The sequence below is a fragment of the Coccinella septempunctata genome, chromosome 4, assembly GCF_907165205.1.
Source record: "Coccinella septempunctata chromosome 4, icCocSept1.1, whole genome shotgun sequence".
NCBI classification, from domain to species: Eukaryota; Metazoa; Arthropoda; class Insecta; order Coleoptera; family Coccinellidae; genus Coccinella; species Coccinella septempunctata.
Window position 1 is genome coordinate 31,972,701 of NC_058192.1, and position 18,534 is coordinate 31,991,234.

Below are 18,534 nucleotides of genomic sequence, written 5' to 3' on the forward strand. Positions count from 1 at the left end.
CCAAAAAAGAATAACCGAAAACTACACTCAATTGTTCATATTTTTTACTCGAAAACGTAATTCCTCAAAATTTCTAAATCTGTAGATAGATTATTCTCTATATATCTAAAATCAGAATGACGGAATGAGAGGACAATATCATCGCGTAAATAAAGAAAGAAGTCGTAGGGATATATCACAGATATAAATTGAAAAAAAGCGGTGCTAAGACTGATCCTTGTGTAAGATCGTTATTCGAAGTTTTGAAATTACTACTGTTATCATCTACAAAAACGCGAAACTTTCTATATGACAGCATGTTTTCCAGTAAGGGAACCATCTTTCCACACTCCAGATGAGTATAAAGTTTGAAAAATCAAACCGTCCGTCTATACTGTGTCATATGTGGCAGATAAATCTGCAAATGCTGTTCCTGTTTTTAAATTTTTATTGAACCCTGCTCCAATGAAAGTGGTAAGGCTTAGAACTTGATCACAGCCAATTCTACTTTTCCTCAATCCCCCTTGACAATTTTGGAAAGCGTCTTCTAGAGTCGATTCAATCCTAAAAAGAATAAGCCTCTCTAAAATTTTGAAAGTAACAATCAATAAACTAATAGGTCGATAACTACTGGTATCAGAGATGAGCAGGCGATATGTAGGGAATAGATGAGGCGAGAAATTATTGAACGGTTGAATATAAACCAGCACTGAAAGCATACAAATCGGTGTGTGTGATGTGGTCGAGACTATATACGATGTGGTGATCTACTTTATGCTACCGCACGTCCCAACACCGACGTCGTCTAACCCGACCAACGAGTCTTCCAGTCGAGATGACCTCAAAACCGATTCCGGATCGGTGGAATCACCAAAACTAAAATCTAACAAAATCAGATGAAATAGCATAGCATGAAGTCGGTAGTGATCAACTGATCGCCTACCTCCTCCAGATCAGGAATCTTATCCATTGGCTCTAAATAAGTGTTGACTCGCAATAAGGAGCCCCACGGACAAACTTCACCCGAGCCGGCAAGACGGCAGCACCGATCGAGAAGTTGACAGCGGTGTACTCCTTTACTCATGAGGAGTTTCGCTCGGTGGTTTCAAATCGGAATTTACTCACAATAAGGAGCCCTAGGAACAAGCTCCACTTGAGACGCGATAGAGTATCAACTCAATGATAGCTTCACACTTAGAAGTCTAGTGTTTGACGACGGAAAATAAAACTGCAAGTAGAAATGATCCGGACCCAGCTTCAGGACGGCGGAAATTATCAATCTAACGCCGCGCCGGGAGACGACTTCTCGGACTTAGCGGACAGGTAGAAGCCAAGTCCGGGGTTTCGGTTTGCTACCGCGGAGCATAGGAAAATCACCGATAGTACAGACAGGTGAATAATAACGGGTCTTACCAATCATTCGGGCTTCCAGCTCACAACACATACTTACTCCAGGAAAACTGAAATAACTAACTAAGAGCTGAGTGAATGATAAAGAACGTAAAATTACAAATTAATTAAAAAAAAACTCAAAACTGAAATACTAAAACTCGAAACGAAAAAAAAAACTGAGGAAAATTATTAAACACATGCAGTTAGGAAACACCGGTACTAATTGCCCATTTCTGATAATGCCGTACTTATAAGTTCGGTTGGAGGAGGAAAATTTCGCGACCCGAAATCTGCGACGTGCCTATGAAAAACCACCGACTACACGCAAAAAAACATATGTGAAAGAGATAGCATACTCTTCGATGTCGTATGGATGTTTTTATACCTAGGCTAGATTTTAAAATCGAATATTTAGATTTGCATGATTCGAATCCGAAATTATTTAATGATGGAATTTTAAAACTGAACGATAATAGTAATAACGCGAAACCTACAACCATTTTTATAAATATTCTATGTTCCATTTTCTTTTGGTACCTATATATAACGAGTTTCACTTCGTTACACTATCACGATAATGGAAACTTCAGATTGGGTAGAAATATCTAAAACTCTACACCAATAAGTGTAGTGATGATCGTGCAACCGTCATCAAAGAGTAATAAGGATTATAGCCTCATAAACAGATGACTATAGAAAAATCACGAAATTCTTCGATCAACGTGGTAAAAAGTTCACTAACCAAATGGAGAAATAAAAGAAGATTGTGAATCTCCAGAGTGGAACATCAGAACAAAGAAGGCAAAAAACTCAAAGATTTCGCCGAAAAACAAAATGCTGTAATGATTGGACCAGAGTTGCCAAGATACCTCGCATACAACCCAGGATTACCTAATGTGATCGATATCGCAATAATGAAGAATATCTCTCAAGAGTTCCCAACTGAAACTGTTAGAAAATGGAACCTCAAAACACAACCGCGTAGAATTGACAATTGACATTGGAGAGCTAAGGAAAGAAATCATGGAAAAGAGATTATACACCAATTGTGCTAAATATAGCCATTTAATAAAATCAGAAATAACAGAAATCCAGCCCAAGATAATCACTCCAGAGGATCTGGAAACTACAGTTGATATACTAGAAACGATTATTTCGAAAGCATATGAAAAAAGCACGAAGAAAGTAAAGAGACCAGCACCCAATCATCGACATGGCGATACGCCTAGAAAAATAAATGTCCTCATAAGAGAAAATCGAAGAATAAAGGGAATGAAATATGAATAATATGTACATATCTCTGTCCTGCCTGGCAGCTATTTATTTTCATTTATATAACACATTTCTAAAAAAGTTCTTTTTTGGTATTCTTGTTCGTGATCTAAGAATTGTATATTATCGTAATCTACAGCATGTCCTGTGTTATTAATATGTGAAGCTAAAGCACATCTTTCAGGTCTCAGGACAGAATCACTTTCGTGTAACGCCATTCTCCTATCAAGACCTTGTGATGTTTGTCCTATATAAAATAGAGGGCAGTGTTTGCAATTTATCTTATAAATAACATTTTTTATTTTTGAAATATTCAATATATACTTTGTGCTTTTATAAAGGGACCTAGCAACAACCATGTTATATCTACTGATTTTTATGTTGATAAATTTCTTGAAAAGCTTCGTTAATTCGAATGTGACTTCTTTAATGTAGGGCAGTTTTGCAAAACAGACTCGGTTTTCTTCATTATTCACTTCGTTTAAAGCTTCGGTTGGTTCTGGTAGTCTTGGAGCATTGTATATATCTTCGTCTTGGTTTCTATCTGGAGGGGATTGAATCGGATAACGTTTCATGTTGGATGGCGCTCTGGGTAAATAATACCCGGTAGAACATGACAACATTGAATAAAGTTCCATCAATTCCAAACGTTCTCCACCGTGGAAAAATGCTATGTTGCTCTGATGAGGCCAAATGAGGCCGAAACCATGGTCAGCATCTGCTTTTCTTCGGTGGAACGTACTCCATTTGGGGCCTTGACGATGGCAAATTGGCTAGCTCAATTCAGATCGTAACACTTGTCGATATTCATATCGTCGGGTGGTATGCATCTGAATTTATCCTCATTGATTTATTCAGTGCCGTAAAGGCGATATCACTCTTCATTATTGTACCGCTGGCATCGTACTCTGCCGCGACCTGAGCGCGTCTCAGACTTCCCAATTCATCATGCGTCCGACGTTCGCAAAGGCGAATCGGCGTACTGAATTAGGGAAAATATGGGACATATGCTATTGTCTTCGTCTTGGTTTCTATCTGGAGGGGATTGAATCGGATACCGTTTCATGTTGGATGGCGCTCTGGGTAAATAATACCCGGTAGAACATGACAACATTGAATAAAGTTCCATCAATTCCAAACGTTCTCCACCGTAGAAAAATGCTATGTTGCTCTGATGAGGCCAAATGAGGCCGAAACCATGGTCAGCATCTGCTTTTCTTCGGTGGAACGTACTCCATTTGGGGCCTTGACGATGGAAAATTGGCTAGCTCAATTCAGATCGTAACACTTGTCGATATTCATATCGTCGGGTGGTATGCATCTGAATTTATCCTCATTGATTTATTCAGTGCCGTAAAGGCGATATCACTCTTCATTATTGTATATTAATTTTTTTAGAAAGATGTTTGAATATCCATTATCCCTCATCAGCCTAAAAGCCTTCTCAGTGCCGCTTGTCTTAGAGTATGATGCGTGATATCTTCTATTCTTCTTTTTAATCCCAAAATTATATTTGTTTTTATTTTGATATCATGGTAAGAAAACGGATACGAATAATCTTAGTAACATCTATAGTTTCTTACTGACCTGTGATAAAAATAGGTATTCTCCTAATTTTTCCTAATTTGTAACCTTACTTGCAGGTACTTATAAATAAGAGACATTTCTAATCCAAATTGTATAAAATAAGAAAAGATTTTCTGAATTTTTTTTGCCTTTCTGTGAACATCATGGCACATTTGCTTGTCCATGCCAATTTATAGAATTTTCTGAAATCTGTCAAACCAATTTTTTCCTGAATAATTCAACTGAAATTGACGTACTTTTTTGATTACCCTCTACATGGTCTTGTTTTTCTGAAGCTACCATATTTATTGTTATGGTATTGTAAGTTTTAGCCTAAGAGAATTTGAACTTTTGTTATGAGATCTTTGTATTTTCCAGTTGCTCCTGAAGAAGTCAACGATAGTTGACGAAATATATAGAGCTTTAATACAATTTGACTCTCATTGGAATTTTGCCCTGAAAAATAGTCGAAACACCCTTAATTTAAATCAATAATTTTTCAAACGACTAGTATCCTATAACTTCAATCTATATATATGTTAGATTTAATAAAACACGTGGTTAGTACTTTTTATTCACAAAGTAAGATGGCGGTCGGTTATCTAGCACGTGGAAGTGCTCTAACAAAGGGTCAGGTACAAAACGTACCGCCCGACAAGGTAGTTCAAGTAATTGTGTGTTCGGCCTGTGCAAAAGAGAGGGCAGGTAACATTGGAGCACAGAGTTCACAGAGCATAGGATCTATACTCTTATTCTTCCTTCGACATTCGTCGTCGGACATTATCAGTATATTTTGAGGGGGGTCAAATTAACATTTGCTAACACGGCCATACTGACCACTGAAACGTCCTTGTTTCACTTAGTAGGCATAAACAATATCTTAATATCAAACAACATTGTTAAAGGGAGCTTGTAAACATAAAACAGTTGAATCTTTGTGTACATGGCTCTGTTTGATGGGCTGGCTCGCGCTGCGGTATTATTATAGGTGGAAAAAAGAGCCAAGCGAGAAAAAAACCACCACCGCTTACTGTTTACAGATCAGGTCAGCAAAACACTTGGAATTTCAAAAGTTGATACAATTGTCATTTACAACATATAAACTGTTAAATTAGTTTGTGACATTGCACAGAAGTTAGCCTCTACTAGGGACTCCCGTCCGGGCCTTACTTGTCAATTGCACAGAAGTTAGCCTCACTAGCGACCTCCCGTCTAGGCCTTACTTGTCAATATCACAACTGTGAAATTGCACAGAGGTTAGCCTCAACTAGGGACTCCCGTCCGGACCTTACTTGTCAATTGCACAGAGTTAGCCTCACTAGCGACATCCCGTCTGGGCCTTACTTGTCAATTTTACATATTCGTATTTAAACTACCGAAAACTTATCATGGAATTTCAAGTGCTTTGGAAAACATTCAACATAAAATGAACATGAGACAATACAATGGATCATAACATAACAATAAGAATCTCATAAGGAACAGTATAGAACATAAAATCTGATGGACATGAGAATATTTCACTTCATCATGGCGCATCATTGAAACTAGCACTCACTCATCACTATTTGCTTTTTTTTAGGCCAAGATCTCATTGGTTCTATTCTGGACTCCTACTCTTCTCAAGGCATATAGATCGTTTGGTAGGACTGCTTGCACTTCGAAAGGTCCAATAAATGTTGGCTTCAGTTTTTCTTCATTCGATAGATGTCACCTGCCAGCGTTATACTATACTCCTGGATTGCTCAACGGGAACATTTTACATTCTTGAGAGCGCTTGTCTTGTGTAAATTTTCATAAGAATTCACGTACAAAACAGATTAAACTTTTGCAATTGGTTTTGATTTTCCTGAAACATAACAAAGCGTCAGTATCTTATTTTCACTAGGTATGTTCCGACTAAGTTAGTCGACATGCTTGAAAATTTTTGTTATTTGACAATATTCGATTTATTCAATACTTTACTAATCGCTCGTCCAATCCTGACAAGTCTAGATTCAAATCTAATGTGCTAATTGATTTTTACGAACACTGGGTAATTAAAGTTTGACTGAACTTGTTTCTCTCTTTTTCTTAACAAAATAAAAATCTTCAGTATGTCCCTTTCTATCACAGAAATTACATTCAAGACTGGAATTTTCTGGATTAGAATTAAAACAACATTTCTTTACAATAATCTAACTTTCTATGCCTAAATTTTCCACAGTTCCTACAATTCCCATGAAAGGTTTTGTCTGATTCTGTTTTCAGTAGCTGCTTCATTTTTCTAGTTTTTTACTATTATCTGAGACTAATATGGAGCATCGGAATCCTATGAAGAAGGCAATTTCAGCTGCTGCATTTCATTCTTAGGTTCTTGCACTAATAATCTATTCTTAACTTCTACATTAGTGATATCATGTGCTATCAAGCTCAACACTATTTCCCACGGAAACTTTTCACAAAGTTTCCTGATGGAATTCAACTTGGCATGAGCATACTCTACTAACGAACTAAAATTTGCACTACCTATCAACATGCTAGCTTTAAGCCTCGTGGCCGGAGTTCCTTTCTCAGGGAACGCTATCTCTAAATTCCTAGACAATGTTGACCAATTTCTAACAATCGGTTTCCAATTTTGATAAATTTTGGCTGCACGGCCTTTCAGGGCTTGCCCAGCTTTTAATACTACAACAGTATCAGACGTACCTGTTTACGAATTGAATTTGATCAACTTCCTCAATCCACTTCTTGGTTGAAAAGGATGTATCATCGGGGTCAAACTGGGCTAACGATAATTATGCGGTCACCACGTGGTCGGTGTCGTTCCTTAAACTAAACATGTTGGCTAGCAACTCCATCATCTTCATTTGAAGTTGGGCCTGGTTCTCCATTATCCGCATTACCGAAATGGCTTCACTTTCTTCGGGAGCTTTGTTGAGATTTTGCTGGTCCATTTTGGCTTATTCTTGTAGATTCTCACAAAACACAAACGATTTTCACTCACAAAATAGGATCCTCAATTTCTTTTCTCGAAAGAAGAAATTTAATCCCACTTCTGATGTTAGATTTAATAAAACACGTGGTTAGTACTTTTTATTCACAAAGTAAGATGGCGGTCGGTTATCTAGCACGTGGAGGTGCTCTAACAAAGGGTCAGGTACAAAGCGTACCGCCCGACAAGGTAGTTCAAGTAATTGTGTGTTCGGCCTGTGCAAAAGAGAGGGCAGGTAACATTGGAGCACAGAGTTCACAGAGCATAGGATCTATACTCTTATTCTTCCTTCGACATTCGTCGTCGGACATTATCAGTATATTTTAAGGGGGGTTAAATTAACATTTGCTAACATATATATATATATTCAAATTCAAATTCAAATTGACAGATCCAATAAATTTCGTAATTTTATTGTAAATAAATTGATAATTTGTAGATTACAGATAAAACAATGTGAATGTCCCAGACAAACCTATTTCATAATCTTGAAAAAGGCTTATATACGCCGAAACATATGTCGATTACAAGTAATAAAATCTGAATACCTGAAGTTTTGTTCTGCTCTAAACCCAGGAAAATTGCACCTATCGGTGCAATCATCGGTGGTCACGCCTTGTGTCGTCTTCCAGGAATCCTGGGTTTCGGGTTCCGATGCCAGGAAAATTGCACCTAAAAAATATATATATATATATGTATATATATATATATATAAAAATATATATACTTACTCAAGTGTAACTTGAGTCATAGAATTTTCTGACACATGTCAACCGTTAATTATAAGTCGATTTGTCTCTTTGTGGGAAAATATTTTTTAGTTTTAGTTATTGATGTAGTCTTCAGTCAGTTTAATGATTATTAGCATTCAGATAATAAAATCATATTAATCTCGCTTTTCTGTAAGTATAACCACCAAAATTTTAAGAATAAATAATGATTGTCAACTGTTCATTGTAGTAGCCCTGAGGAAGAAACAAAAAACGTTTCGAAAGCTAGGCACAGAATAAAGAGATAAACATAAAAATCTTTCAGTCGAATTCCCTTATTTTCTCAATATATATATATATATACAGGGTGTCCCGTAAAGACCACGTCAAACGAAAACGGAAAGTAGATCAGAATGTGCTCTACCTGATGTGAAAAAATCGTTCATATTAAAGTCTCACAGTTTTCGAGATATTTGATGTTTTATGAAAATGTTGAATGTTTTCACTTAAAATGCTTTTTCTCTTGCGGAAGCTACAATTAAATACTTTTCGAATCAGTTTTTTTCCGTGAATATTGTTGAATGATTACTTCAATTCATGCAATGAAAAATACCACAAAATTTCATACAGGGATTCTGAAAAAAAAAAATTAAAATTAATGTTCTGAAGGAAGTGTTTTTTTGTGCTGAATTCTATCTGACGTGGTATAAAAAAAGGCACTAGACCTTTTCTGCATATAACGTTGAAAAGTTGCCCATTTTGTGAGGATTCCGAAAAGGTTAAATACAGGGTATAACCTTCTTCACGAAAAAAGATATTTGGATGTTTATCGAAAATGGAGCATTTCTGTGAAAAACTAATTTTGTCACCTTTTCCACAAATTCTTTCATTTTGCAGATTCTGCTGTAACATATCGAATAGTTCTCTTGAAAAATGTCAGTTAGTCCTCAAATTACTTATAAAATGAAATTATTTATTAATTGCAATGATATAATGAAATAACGCACTGGACCTTCAACATCAACAAATCTATTGTGAATGAACTTTATAAAAATATCAATAATGAAAATTCAGGATTCTTATTAGAGCAAATGCTCAAAATGACCACCCCCTTCGCTAATACATGCCCTGCATCTATTGAGAAATGACCTTTTCAAACCATACAAACTTCTCCCCGCTATTTTGGCTGCTGAAATACGAATGCGGTCCCTAAGTTGTTCTTCATCTCTTATGGGATTCGAATAAATTTCATTTTTTTAAAAACCCCAGTAAAAAAAATTCAGAGGATTTAAGTCTGGTGAACGTGGAGGCCACAAAATTTCACCGCCCCTTCCGATCCACCGGTGAGGATATGTTTGGTTCAAATATTCCCTAACATTACGACTGTAGTGTGCTGGGCACCCGGCGATACAATTATTGTATCGCCGGCATCGTACTCTGTCGAGAACCGAGCGCGTCTCAGACTTCCCGTCATACGTCCGACGTTCGCAAGGCGAACCGGCGTACTGAATTAGGGAAAATATGGGACATATGCTATTGTCTTCGTCTTGGTTTCTATCTGGGGGGGATTGAATCGGATACCGTTTCATGTTGGATGGCGCTGTGGGTAAATAAATAATACCCATTAGAACATAACAACATTGAATAAAGTTCCATCAATTCCAAACGTTCTCCACCGTGGAAAAATGCTATGTTGCTCTGATGAGGCCAAATGAGGCCGAAACCATGGTCAGCATCTGCTTTTCTTCGGTGGAGCGTACTCCATTTGGGGGCCTTGACGATGACAAACTGGCTAGCTCAATTTAGATCGTAACACTTGTCGATATTCATATCGTCGGGTGGTATGCATCTGAATTTATCCTCATTAATTTATATATATATATATATATATATATATTTTTTTTTTTTTTTCCCTCTCACCGCTCTGTTGCGGGGGGCAAGCCACACTGCCGGGCTTTCGCCAAGGCAAATGCCGCCGCTAAGGACCTTGAAGAAACTTTCTAACTGTCCTCGCCGTGCCTAACAAGACCTGCTTCTGTGTGCTTGAAATTACGTTGCGGTCTAAGCACAGTCTCTTGGTGGTCTCAGGCAAATGCTTCTCCACCAAACCGTTCACAGAGATCACTATTGGGAGAACGTTCACCGATTTCAGTTCGTGAATCTCACGCAGTTGGTAGGCCAGGTCGGAATATTTCGCGATCTTTTCAGAATAAACTCGGGCCAAATTTTCATCAGCAGGGACCGCAAAATATATATATATATATAATGAATAGGGACTCAACTGCGTTTCTCTGAAACAATAGAGGGTTTCTTTATTAACAATATCAAAACTCACAATATAACAAACCTGAAACAATAGAGGGAAACAACATTTAAAGCCTCTAATTCAATCTTCTGAAACTATTTATTATGACGCTTCGAAAAACTTCAAAATTTATTTTAAAGTGTCAGTTCGGCCATTCCAGTTAACTTGAATATAATATTTAAGAAAAGCGTTGAAAAGCTTCACGATTATAACGCTTTTCTTTACATCTCCCCCCCCTCGAACTAGAATGCACGTACTCGTTCATTCACTAACAAACACTGGACACAATTTCGTTATGTGAAAAAGATTTGATTATGCTCTTCTGTGTCCAGTATCAACTTGATAGATTGAATCGGAAATCTTCTTCAGAATTTCGAATGGTCCAATCCTCAATTCTTCCATTTTCTTCCTATTAAGCCGATTTCCATTTTCTACATAGACTAGGTCTCCCTCTTTGAATTTATAATCTTTCCTGTGTGAGTCGAATAATTTCTTATTATATTCATGTGATCTCACTGAATTTTGAAATGCTATTTTCCTATCTCTTTCTAAAATTTCTCTGGTACATCTTGATTTTAATTCACTTGGTAGAATGTTAATATTTTCGCCTTCCAAAAGATATTTTGGAGCAAACTTCGTGACTGTGTGTTCCGTTTCATTATATTGTTCTACACATTTCTGTGCAATAGAGGACCATGCAGTTTTTTTATCACTTTCATTAATTTTACATCTAATCTTATTTACCAAAGTTTGATTTAGTCTTTCATTAAGACCATTTGAAAATGGTGCATCCACAGCGGTGAAAACCAATTTTATATTCTCTGTCATGACGAATTGTTTGAATTCTTTCGAATTTATACCAGGATATTGGTCCGTTAATACCATATCAATATTGTAAGCTGGTGTCACTTTTTTCAACAGTTTTATGAAATCACCAGAGCTTTGATTTCTCGATGTTGATATGTAGGCGTATCTCGTAAAATGACCCACAAGAAGATGTAAGTATTTTTTTGTAGACCGCAATCCTCCAAATCCTCCAATGGTATCAATAGACACAATTTCAAAGGGTCGTGTTGCTGGACCTAACTGTGACATTAACCCAAATTTTGGTTTTCTCCTTGATTTATTCCTAATGCAAATTTCACATTCATCACAAATTTTTTTAATGTTTCTGTGGATATTTTCTGCCGTATAAAACGGTGTTATTTTATTTTTCATCTGTGTATGTCCAATGTGTCAGTAGAGATCATGGACATTTTTAATTAAAGCTTTGCTGAATTTTTCCGACAGCATAATTTTTTTTCCTCTCTTATTCCGTTTGTAATAGATTCCATTTTCTAATATAAGTCTTCCATTTTCAAAGTTTAAATTGTTGTTTTGGTCATTTTCAATATCTTCAAGGTTTATCAAATTAACTACTTTTAAAAAATCCTCATTATTTTCATAAGATTCTAAAACTGGATTCCTACTCAGACAGTCAGCTTCTTGATTTGATTTTCCTGGGTTATATTTTATTTTTTAATTATATTGGGATAAATAATATATTAAATCTCCTAGTTCCTCGTCAGTTCTAGCCTTAATATTCATATTTTCTAATGGTTTATGATCTGAGTAGACTACGAATTCTTTTCCCATCAGCCAATGTTGCCAATATTTCACAGCTTCTTTTATTGCTAGACATTCTAGATATATTGCCTTCTTCTTTTTTTGCGCTTCATTTAATTTTTTTGAAAAATAAGCTACCGGTCTGCTGTCCCCGTTTTCATCTTCTTGTTTCAGCACCGCCCCCACTCCTTTGATACTAGCATCTGTATAAATGCTTATTGGTAATTCAGGATCGAAGATTTTCAGGAATGGTTCAGAACATAGCAATGATTTAATTTTATTGAAAGCTTCTTGGCATTCTCTAGACCATATGAATTTCACATCTTTCCGCAATAAATTATGTAATGGATCCAGAATGATTGCACTTTTTGGAACAAACTTATGGTAAAAATTTATTTTTCCTAAGAATTGGCGTATATTTTTTTTTGTGACAGGTATTGGAAAATTTTTCACAGCTATTAAATTATCTTTCAGGGGTCTAATTGAATTGTTTTCTATTGTATAACCTAAATATGTGGCATGATTATTCGCAAAATTACATTTCGAAAATTTTTGTCTGAAACCTTTTCTATGAATTGCTTCCAACAATCTCGATAGATGTGATAAATGTTCTTCAAAACTTTTCGAAAAAATCAATATGTCGTCTATAAAATTAACTGCAAAATCACATAGTTTGTATTTTCTTAAAATGTTACTCAATATCCTTTGAAAAATAGCTGGAGCAGTCTTCAATCCAAATGGCAGACATGTCCATTGAAAATGACCTTCTTGTGTTACAAATGCAGTTTTATATCTATCTTGAATTTTTAAAGGGATTGACCAGAATGCGGAATTAACGTCAAAAGTAGAGAAATATTTACAATTCACTGTTTTAATCATTAAATCCTCAATCAAAGGAAAGGGTTGTGATTGAGGGACGACAATTTTGTTCAATTCTCTAAAATCTATACATAACCTTGTTTTTCTGCCGTCTTCTTTTTTATAAGCCAGAGTTACAGGAGCAGCAAATGGACTATAAGATTCTTCAATCAAATTTTTTTCTAATAATTTCGATAATTGATTCTCTATTTCTTTTCTGTCTTCATTTGAACATCTATATGGACGTTTGTAACAGTAATTATCTACCATTAAGTCGATATGAGCTTCATAATATCTTACAGCTCCAACATCATATTTATCTTTCGCAAATACTGATTTATATTTTTCTATCAATTTATTTATTTCAGATTCTTTGTATATATCTAAATGATTCACGACTATCTCAAATACATCTGTATTTATATGCTCATTGAAATTTATCTCATATCTATTCACATTTTCATGTTCATCAGAATTTGAAAAATAATTCTCTTCATTCTTTTCACCTTGTACATTAGGAATATCTAAAATTTTTGAATTCAAAGAATTATTTTCAACAAATTTTCTTGAGATCATATTCTTTTGTTCCAGATCATCAAATTGTGAGATCTTCAAGTCTTGATCTTGTACTAATTTGAAATTTTTAATGCAATCCAAACCAATTAAAAAATCATAACTGAAATTTTCATTGTCTACTACATAAATGTCCATAATTTTTTCTATATTGAAGATTTTGATTTTAAGGGTTACTATACCTTTTGTTTTTCCATCACCATTAATAGTCCTCAAGTTCACTATCTGTATGTTACTTGCAATTTTTGTTGACTTTATCTTCAATAATTTTGCATTAATCAACGATACATTCGAACCTGAATCATATACTCCAAAAACTTCTAGAATATCATTCAATAGTAACTTAACTTTTATTAATGGTGGCACATCTAGTTTTTTGGATTCTTTTCATTCAATTCAATCTCCAATGCAGTGTTATTCACGGTCTTCAAAACTCCCCCATGGTTTTCCTTTTTGAACCAGCAATTCTTCTCAGGATGATAACGTTTACCTTTTTCTTTACTAATACAAATTTGGCATGGTTTTTTTTATCATTCCGTTTAGGTTTTTCCTCAGGATTCATAGTTTTTCTTTTGTCGTATTTATTACTATTATTCTTTGCAACCAAATGTTCAAGTTTTCCCATTTCATTATGAAGATCTTCAGTTTCTCGTAAAATTTCTCTATCAATTTTATCTGCAACATAATTAGGTAGACCAAACGCTATTAGGTCTAAAAGTGTCCCAGTATCGATTGACTTCCTCACTTCTAATAATAATTTCTCTTTTTTCAAAGCATACTCAAGCAATGAACCTGCTTGATATTTGAAGGCTAAAGCATGTCTGGCTGGTGACCATCCTTTGTTCGCGAAGGTATCACAAAAATTTATCTCCCATATATTCCATTCTGCTTCTATCGAATATTTAATCATCATACAGCTGTACCACTCTGCTCCGGAAAATTGCAAGAAATGTTTTAAAATTTCAATTTTTTTTTTGTCCTCATTTACTTGGAAACGTTCACATTTTATATTAAAATTTTCAATCCATTGGTTTGCATTCAAATTTCTGCCAGTGAATTTATCTATCATGAAATCATTCGCAACTTGTCCTAAATTCTGTGATTGGAATTGTGTTGGCTTATAGTTAATTAACTTCTCTACAAAATTTTCCAAGATTTTTTCTGAGCCAGTTGGGATAGATTTATCAGTATTTGTTTCTACCTTGATTTCTTCCAAGTAAATATCATCAAACTGTACATTTTTCTCTTCATCCAAATAAGTTTTCGATATATCTTCCGTTAGTGTTATCCATATTCTTCTTTTTTGATATCTTTTTGTTAATGATTTTTATACTTTCACATAGTTTGGAGTGTTAATAAGTTGTTGGTGCAAATTAACTGGTTGGTATTCATCTGGTAATTCAAAAACCTCTCCATCAGTTGTTGCTATTGAAGTTACACATATAATGTTCGATTTTCCATCCGGTTTCCGGTTTCCATTGGTTTTACGGTGAAATCAAATCTCAGTTTATCCATGATTTGTGGAATAGATGCAGAAAATGTTGTTTTATAATGAATAGAGACTCAACTGCATTTCTCTGAAACAATAGAGGGTATCTTTATTAACAATATCAAAACTCACAATATAACAAACCTGAAACAATAGAGGGAAACAATATTTAAAGCCTCTAATTCAATCTTCTGAAAATATTTATTATGACGCTTCGAAAAACTTCAAAATTTATTTTAAAGTGTCAGTTCGGCCATTCCAGGTAACACGAATATAATATTTAAGAATATATATATATATATATATATATATATATATATATATATATATATATATATATATATATATATATATATATGTATATATATATATATATATGTATATATATATATATATATATATATATATATATATATATATATATATGTATATATATATATATATATATATATATATATATATATATATTTATTTATTTATTTATTTATATATATATAATACATATTATTATTTCTTCAGAATTATTCACTACAGCACTAAAGACTCCTAATGAAGTAATTTTCACAGATTGTTCAACTGCCAAGGATCGATTCTCAACTGAATCGGAAAATCCCACATCTCCTTTGACGGACTCAGGAATAAAAGGGAGCTCAAGGACCAACTCTTTCGAAATAGAAAACTTACTGAAAACAGCTGAACAAGTCACTGGTTTCTGTAGGTCACCCATCGAAACTCGAAAATCCAGTCCCACAGGAAGTCTACAAAGTTTTACCTCTACCACTTTGTTCTCCTCATCGAAACAACTTTCGGATTCTGAAAAATTGAGGAAAGTCATTTTAGAGTTGGTAGAAACGGAAAGGGCCTATGTGAAGGTAATTTTGTAATAACTGTTTCATTAATAGTCTTTTTTGAGATGATTCTATTTGTTATTATTGATTTAATCATCATTGATGAAACACATTTTCAAAAAAGCCCTTTTGTCATCATTTGAACTAACACATAGTATTTCGACTCAAATTCAAAATCAATTGATCTGAATTGAATACGAGGATATATTGAAAAACACTTAGCCTTCTATAGAACCAAAAAAATTTCAATGTCAAAATATTTTAACACTCAATATATTTTCCTCTTAATTGAATACATTGATTACAGCGAACCTGCAAAATTTCTATCTAGACCTTTCAAAAAAATTTTTTCTTCTTGCACTGCAAAACAGAGCTCCACAGCTTTTATTACCTCCTCGTTGAAAGAAAATTTACGACCTTTTAAAAGTTTTTTCAGTTCAGATGAAAGTCGGATGGAGCCGAATCTGGTGAAAAACGGGAGTGTTCTTGTAATTCAAACCCTAAATCACGAAGTTTTTGCATGGCAACATGAGATTTGTGTGCAGGGGCATTGTCCTTCAAAAACAAAACACTTTTGGAAAGCTTTTCGCGTCTTTTCTCTTTAATTTTTTCCCGTTGAGTGGTCAGTAATGTCGAATAGTAATCTCCGGTTATTGTTGTACCCTTATACAGAAAATCGAGAATGATTACTCCATCGCAATCCCAAAAAACTGTTCCAAAAACTTTTCCAGCAGATTTTAGGACATGAAACTTCTTAGGTCTTGTAGAACCAGAGTGTCGCCATTCCATCCATTGTTGCTTTCTTTCTGGATCGTAGAAATGTACCCAAGTTTGATCCATATTAACAATTTGATTCAAGAAGTCTACATCGTTTTCAAATCGAGCACATATCTAACGCGATGCTTCTACCCTGGCACGCTTTTGGTCGACATTCAAACATTGGGGGATCCATTTTGCAGAAATTTTTGTAATGTTCAAATTTTTTTTTTTTTTTTATAACCTTTATTGAAATTTACAATCTACTTTTCACAAGTAATAAGTAAATATGGTGATATTAAAATGTCATGTAGAAGTTATCAAACTTATTGAAACTTCTCATTCACTCTTCAATTGAAGTCAATTGGCCACGTTTTCTGCAACCTTCTTCTATTGAACGGGTTTTCCGCTAGTTGGTCTATGCAGCTGTTTTCATGTCCTTCCAGATTTTGTAAATATTTTTTTGAGCTTTTTTTTTATCTCATCAATAATGAAGGGGATTTTCAAATCATTATGTATGGTGAAGTTTGAGACGTACCATGGAGCATCTGTTAAAGCTCGAAGGATTTTGGATTGGACTCTCTGTATTATTTGGATGTTCGATGTTTTGGCACATCCCCAGAATTGAATCCCGTATGTCCATATGGGTTTAATTATGGCTTTGTAAATCAATACTTTATTTTGGAGAGATAGCTTGGATTTTCTGCCTATTAGCCAGTACATTTGTCGAAATTTCATATTGATTTGGGTCTTCTTAGCTTGAATGTGTGGTTTCCAGGTGAGTCGTTGGTCTAAGTGGATTCCTAGATATTTGGCTTCTGTTCTAACTGGGATTTGGTTTTCATTTATCTTAACTGGTGGACATATGTTTCGTTTGTTGGTGAATGTGACTTGGACTGATTTTGTTTCATTGATGGTAAGGCGCCATTTTCGATACCATTTCTCCAGTTCATTAAGATGTTCTTGGAGCTTTTCGGAAGCTGTAGCTGCGTTTTCGTGGGCTGTGAGTGTTGCTATGTCGTCTGCAAATGAGGCTATCGTAGTGTTCTGATTTTCTGGAATGTCTGATGTATATATCAGATAAAGCAGTGGACCCAGTATACTTCCCTGTGGTACTCCTGCTTTTATTTCAGTTGGTTCAGATAGAGCATCACCCTGTTTCACAGCAAAATATCGGTTGGTAAGGTATGATTTCATAATTAAATAGTATGGCTGTGGGAGAAGTTTTTTCAGTTTGAAGAGTAAGCCATTATGCCAAACCTTGTCAAACGCTTGGGATGAGTCCAGGAATACAGCTGTACAGTATTTATTGTCTTCAAGGCTTCTTGATATGGTGTTCATCACACGATGTATTTGATGGCTTGCCGAATGGTTTTCCCTGAATCCAAGTTGATGGTTGGGTAGTATTGTGAAAAAATCTATATCCTTCTTCAGTCTTTTGAGTAGAAGTTTTTCCAATAATTTGCCCAAAATTGGTAGAAGGCTTATGGGCCTGTAAGATCCCACGTCGTTTTCAGGTTTGTTCGGTTTATGGATCATTATTATCTCGGCATATTTCCAGATAGTCGGGAAGTAGGAAAGGCTCATCATACGGTTGAATATAATGTTGAGGAGTAGTATAGCCTTTTGTAGCAGTTTCTTCTAAATTTCTGCAGTAATCAAATCGAAACCAGGGGCTTTCTTATTTTTTAGTCTCCTTATTTCTTGCAGAACTTCCTTGGGTTTGAAAGGCTTTATGATGAGAGACATCTGGCACGCAACATCGAGGAAAGATTCAACTTCTGTGTCGTTGTAGCCTGGGTGCGGATCATTCGGTTTGAGTACTGTTGACAAGTGTAGAGCGAAGGTTTTTGATTTTTCCTCGTCGGAGTTGGCCCATTCCCCAGTTGTCTTTCGGATTGGAGGTTTTCGTGTTATAGGTCTCTTATACTTTTTCGTGGCTTTCCAGATGTTGTGCTCACTGTTGTTGTCTATATTTTGAATGTGGTGTTCAAATTGGGAGTTGTAGTAATCTTCAAGAGTTTTGTGTAGTTTTCTGCATAAGTGATTATAAATTGTTTTATCTGCTGGGTTACGGGATCTTTGCCATCTACTTCTAGCTTGTCGTTTTTCAATTACCAGTTCTCGAATTCGCAGTGGTAATTTCTTTTCGATATCATCCTGTTCTGATGGGGTTGGTGTGGATTCCCAGGCTGCTCTCTGGATTA

General features: G+C 35.1%; 1 protein-coding gene across 1 annotated transcript in view; it reads left to right on the top strand.

Moving 5' to 3' along the window:
- Positions 1-18,534, top strand: part of LOC123311362 — a 1,278,848-nt gene that overhangs the window by 901,747 nt on the left and 358,567 nt on the right. The window contains exon 22 of the mRNA XM_044895271.1: positions 15,291-15,595. Within this exon, the coding sequence (XP_044751206.1) occupies positions 15,291-15,595 (305 nt within the window). The remainder of the gene's footprint in view (positions 1-15,290; positions 15,596-18,534) is intronic.